The 6000-nt window shown below is 50.1% G+C and overlaps 1 protein-coding gene across 1 annotated transcript in view; it reads right to left on the bottom strand.

Moving 5' to 3' along the window:
• Positions 1 to 2935: 2935 nt before the first annotated feature.
• Positions 2936 to 6000, bottom strand: part of LOC121269131 (1-phosphatidylinositol 4,5-bisphosphate phosphodiesterase delta-3-like) — a 195189-nt gene continuing 192124 nt past the window's right edge. Inside the window, exon 15 of the mRNA XM_041173618.1 lies at positions 2936 to 3570. Within this exon, the coding sequence (XP_041029552.1) occupies positions 3482 to 3570 (89 nt within the window). The 3' untranslated portion in view covers positions 2936 to 3481. The remainder of the gene's footprint in view (positions 3571 to 6000) is intronic.

Here is a 6000-nt window from a genome sequence, read left to right as displayed (position 1 = left end):
AGTCACCTCAGCTCCAGGATATCACTGCGGGAGTTCCTCAGGGTAGTGTCCTCGGCCCAACCATCTTCAGTTGCTTCATCAATGACCTTCCTTCCATCATAAAAAGTGGGGATGTTCACTGATGATTGTGCAATGTTCAGCACCGTTCATGACTCCTCAGATACTGAAGCAGTCATTGTCCAAATGCACTAAGACCTGGACAATATCTAGGCTTGGGCTGACAAGTGGCAAGTAACATTTGCACCACGCAAGTGTCAGGCAATGACCATCTCCAACAAGAGAGAATCTAACCGTCATGCCTTCATGTTCAATGGCATTACCATCACTGAATCCCCCACTATCAACATCCTGGGGTTTACCATTGACCAGAAACTGAACTGGACTAGCTATATATATACTGTGGCTACAAGAGCAGGTCAGAGGCTAGGAATCCTGCGGCAAGTAACTCACTTCCTGGCTCCCCAAAGCCTGTCCACCATCTACAAGGTACAAGTCAGGAGTGTGATGGAATACTCCCCACTTGCCTGGATGAGTGCAGCTCCCACAACACTCAAGAAGCTTGACACCATCCAGGACAAAGCAACCCGCTTGATTGGCACCCCATCCACAAACACTCTCTCTCCACCACCAACACACAGTAGCAGCAGTGTGTACCATCTACAAGATGCACTGCAGAAACTCACCAAGGCTCCTGCAACAGCACCTTTCAAAACCACGACCACTACCATCTAGAAGGACAAGGGCAGCAGATAGATGGGAACATCACTGCCTGGAAGTTCCCCTCCAAGCTACTCATCATCCTGACTTGGAAATATATCACCGTTCTTTCACTGTTGCTGGGTCAAAATCCTGGAACTTCCTCTCTAACAGCACTGTGGGTGTACCTACACCACATGGACTGCAGCGGTTCAAGAAGACAGTTCACCACCATCTTCTCTAGGGCAACTAGGGATGGGTAATAAATGCTGAGCCCGGCCAGTGAAGCCCACATCCCATGAATGAATAAAAAAAATTTGTGATTCAAATTCCCCCCTCCCCGTGGCTTACTTGCATAAACGCAAATGTTAAATTTTTCATTATGATTTGCAATTAAGACAGCGTAACGGAATGTAGCTGTTTGTTTTTGCATTAATAAAAATTCATGGTAATCTGGTGCAGTTTGATTAATAAAGGTGAAAAGAGTTTATCAAAATATATGTATTATTAATCAGAGTGTGTAGTCCCTCTCCCATGAGTAAACTGATTTCATATCACTGCAAACAACTTTAAACAACTGTCCTGATCCAGTTTCATCTGTGGGTGTCTGTCAGGTGCTTAGGGAATTCAATATTTTTGTTATGTAAAATCTTTTAAACATATCTGATGGTGCCTGTGCATCTTGTTATGAATTCAATTCATTATGTCTGAGTGTGTTAAATTTGCAGTCCATTGACCTTGTAAATTTATAAGTGCAGGATGTTCCAGTGCTGGTACAGCAATTCCTGCCTAGTAACAAAGGTGGGGCTCTCTGCAAGTGTTTTGATACTCTGCAAGCTTTCCCAAGTCAGTTCAAGGGTCACTGAACAACTCAGCTCAAGAGGTGTCAGATACACAGGGACAGCAATAGGCCCTGTTAAATAAGCTAAAAGAAGGGACCAAGGATGTAGGGTCCGAATGAATGAAAGAGCTGCAGTTAGCAGGCTGACTCTGTACTGTGGACTGTTGGGGCAAAGATACCCCTTTGGAACTGTGGCATTCAGCTTGGCACAGCCATGGGTCTGAATGTGTGCTCGTGAGCTCGTGTTGAGCCACTCACGAATTCAGGGAGAATCTCGGAAGGTGAGATTGAAACCCTGCAAAGTGGGCCATTGCTAAAGCCATTTGAGTGGGGGAGATACTTGGAGAGATTTCCAAGGTGGAATCTTCAAAGGAGAAGATTGGAAACCTTCATGAGAAAGATGAAGTTTCAGTGAGATTGGTTGACTCACAATGGGACTATCTTCTGGGTGATTTCTTCAGAAACCTATGGACTCTGTCTCAGTTGGAGTCTGTCATTTACTCTGTGATGTGGTGTGTTTGACCACAGTTGGTCTGTTAATTCACATGTACCTGGTACTTATCCTGAATGAGTAAGATACATATTATAATAGTTTTATCTTTCTGACCTTGTAAAGTTTATTTTTGTTTGTTCTAAACCTGTGGAATTTTGGGGCTTTATTCCAAAAGCAGGTGTCTTGAATCTCAATCTTTATCAACTTTAAAATAAAATATTGGTCCCTGGTAATCTCCCCCCACATCCTGGGGTCTGACCAACCATCAGGACAAGTTTCATTTTAAGTCCCCTTGAATGAAGTCTCCATGGTGATTACTTCGATCTGCAATTGTTGCCGATTTTGTGGCTGGTTTCCAGCCAAATGAGTTTTCACCAGCCTGAGAGATGGTGGGAAATGAATGTGGAACTGGCCCTGGTCTCTTCCAGGGGGTCAGCTGCTTTCACCTCTTTTGGGCTGCTCGAGCCAGTGCCAGCAAGTGAATTCTCCAACTCTGCAAGTTTAGGGTCCATTCTGCCCAGACTTCATGAAGAATTTACTCTGCTCTTTCCTCATTTCCCAGCAACTTCCTCTGCTCCAGCTTTTCTCTGCCGTGTACAATGCTGTCTGCCTCACTTGCTCCATGTGACATTGTCTGGTGTAGAGTGCTCTCCCATGTTTGTTAATTGCTTCGAGGATGTTGATGAAGTGATGGTGTCTCCTCCCTCCAGATTTTTAAATAAAAACACTCAGGAGAATGACAGAGAGTGGGCTCCGGTCTGCATGAACACTTGCCTTTCAAAATCACATGTGCTGCAGCGAAAACCAAATCTTTCCTGACTGGGTTTTATTCCTCTCATAGTCAGAATTAAAACACATGGTGATGTGGGTGTGAAGTTTCACAGAAGACTCGACTCACCACATTGTAAAATAAACAGCTGACTTTATATATTTTTACATATATATATATACACATTGATAAAACGCTGTGAGTACAGAAGGTGGAGGGAATTTAGCTAAAGCTGCAAGATCTGAATTTTTGCCTGTGCCTTTGCACACTCCATGTTCCTGGGTTAGACTGGGTAAGACCCATTCAGTGATACATCGGTGGTGCTATTGAATGATTCCACATTTTGAGCTAGAGTTTCGAAAAGGGTTTATATTCATTTAATGTTTGACAGGATCTTGATTGCAGATCTTTTCAATAACAGCCTGGAGTCAGTCTGGAGCTGGCTTAGAAATGATCCAGAATAAAGCTGGCTTCAGAGCCAGACTGGTGAGTTATATCTGTGTCATGCTGTAGAACTGTTTAAGATGTATAGATAGTCACACAGTGTGTGGAGCCTCTTCATTCAGTCACACTCCCCCCTGACTCCTTGTGGTTGCACTGGGCAGGGAGAAAGACGGGGGTGGGGTTCCAGTTTTAGCCCATGTGACAATCAGACTGTGAGTGTGTCCCTGCTCACTCTGCACTATACACTCTTAATCCTGATCCGGACAAAGAGAGTTGCCGGTGAGAGGGAGGCTGAATCCCTGGACAGTAAGTGGACGTGTCGATAGCCTGTGGGTACAAACAGAAACACAAATTAAATGGGGAAGGGGAGGCACTGACACAGAGGGAAACCTCCGCGATGGGAATGCAGCAGCATCTCTCTGGCTATGGGTGCAGGAATGAGGGGTCAGGTCTAGAAATGGCTCAAGCCAAAGATTATTGACTCCATTGCTACTCGCTGGCAGGATTGCAGTAAAGTCAGGCACTGCAAGACCAGGGAAGGCAGAATGTAGGCTCGGCCGAGTTTAACATCTAGGTCTCATTAACATGTCGTTTCCAGTTGGTGGGATGAGGCTGTCCAGCTGGGAAAATCAGGTGGCAGGAAGTCCACCAGGGGAATGCTCCTGATACATGGACAGTGGACCAGTGGGAGATTGGTGGGTCTGGTGGTGGAGTACCCTACAGGGGGCTTTGTGACCAGAGTCCAGCTCCCAGCCCAACGCTCTGCACTGTCACTCCCATTCCCCCTGTCACTGCCCCTCTCCCATCTCTGCCTCTCCCCTGACATGCAACTCCCTCTCAACCTGCCCCTCTACCATTATTGCCCTTCCCCCATCACCGCCTCTCCCCCAATACTGCCCTTCTCCTTGAAACTGCCCTCCCCTGACCCAGCCCATCCCTGTCACTACCCCTCCCCCATCACTGCCCCTCCCCTGAAACTGTCCCTCCCCTTCCCTCACTCTGCCCAACCCTTGACATTGGCCCCTGAAGAACCATCATATTGGACTTGAAACGTTAACTCTGTTTCTCTCTGTACAGATGCTGCCAGACCTGCTGAGTTTTCTAGCACTTTCTGTTTTGATTTCAGATTTCCAGCATCCGCAGTATGTTGCTTCAGTTCTTTTGCTTCCTGAATCAGGAAATTGTGGATCAGACTGCTCCAGAGATTGGGGCCCATCTCCACGTGATGCTCTGTGGAGAGACATGGTGGGTCTCGGCTGACACTCACCCCCCTTGCCTCACTAGAAAGATATCTCACTTCACCTTTACCCTTCATGTCTCATGGAAAGACATCCTACTCTTGGCTGTCCTGCAGGAGCATTCCCTGAGTGAAGGTCCTTGTATCAGGAGCATTCCCTGTGTGAAGCTTTGACACTGGTGAATGAGTAGACAGGGAGAGGCTCTGGTTTCTGGTGCTTTCAGGAAATCACAGCTGAAGATGCATCTGTACACCAGCAAAGATAACCATTAAAACCACTGCCTTTACTCTCCACCAAAGCTACTCTGGAGGGGTCATCTCATTCAGCTAGGCTGTACCACACTGACACTGGGATAACACTGCGGTAACCAACATGAAAGCAGGAGCCTCAATCTTAACCCTCCTGGGCAGGTGAAGGAGGGGCAGTATCAGAGGGGGAGGGGCAGTATCAGAGGTGGAGGGGCAGTGTCAGAGAGGGAGGGGCAGTATCAGAGGTGGAGGGGCAGTATCAGAGGTAGAGGGGCAGTATCAGAGAGGGAGGGGCAGTATCAGAGGGGGAGGGGCAGTATCAGAGGGGGAGGGGAAGTGTCAGAGAGGGAGGGGCAGTATCAGAGGGAGAAGGGCAGTGTCAGAGAGGGAGGGGCAGTATCAGAGAGGGAGGGGCAGTGTCAGAGGGGGAGGGGCAGTATCAGAGAGGGAGGGGCAGTATCAGAGGGGGAGGGGCAGTATCAGAGGGGGAGGGGAAGTGTCAGAGAGGGAGGGGCAGTATCAGAGGGAGAAGGGCAGTGTCAGAGAGGGAGGGGCAGTATCAGAGAGGGAGGGGCAGTGTCAGAGGGGGAGGGGCAGTGTTAGGGAGGGGCAGTGTCAGAGGGGGAGGGGGAGTGTCAGAGGGGGAGGGGCAGTATCAGAGAGGGAGGGGCAGTGTCAGAGGGGGAGGGGCAGTGTTAGGGAGGGGCAGTGTCAGAGGGGGAGGGGGAGTGTCAGAGGGGGAGGGGCAGAATCAGAGGGGGAGGGGCATATCAGAGGGGGAGGGGCAGTATCAGAGTGGGAGGGGCAGTATGAGGGGCAGGGGCAGTGTCAGAGGGGGTGGGGCAGTGTCAGAATGGGAGGGTCAGTGTCAGAGGGGGAGTGGCAGTGTTGGGGAGGGGCAGTCAGAGGGGGAGGGGCAGTGTCAGAGGGGGAGGGGCAGTGTTGGGGAGGGGCAGTCAGAGGGGGAGGGGCAGTGTCAGAGGGGGAGGGGCAGTGTTGGGGAGGGGCAGTCAGAGGGGGAGGGGCAGTGTCAGAGGGGGAGGGGCAGTGTCAGAGGGGGTGGGGCAGTGTCAGAGGGAGGGGCAGGTCAGAGGGGGAGGGGCAGTGTTGGGTAGGGTCAGTGTTGGGGTGGAGCAGTGTTAGAGGGGGTGGGGCAGTGTCAGTGGGGGTGGGGCAGTCAGAGGGGGAGGGGCAGTGTTGGGGAGGGGCAGTGTCAGAGGGGGAGGGGCAGTGTCAGAGGGGGAGGGGCAGTGTCGGAGGGGGAGGGGCAG

Source organism: Carcharodon carcharias, chromosome 23, assembly GCF_017639515.1.
Source record: "Carcharodon carcharias isolate sCarCar2 chromosome 23, sCarCar2.pri, whole genome shotgun sequence".
Lineage (NCBI taxonomy): Eukaryota > Metazoa > Chordata > Chondrichthyes > Lamniformes > Lamnidae > Carcharodon > Carcharodon carcharias.
Note: the sequence above shows the minus strand (reverse complement) of the source record. Positions and strands in the feature narration are given on the sequence as shown.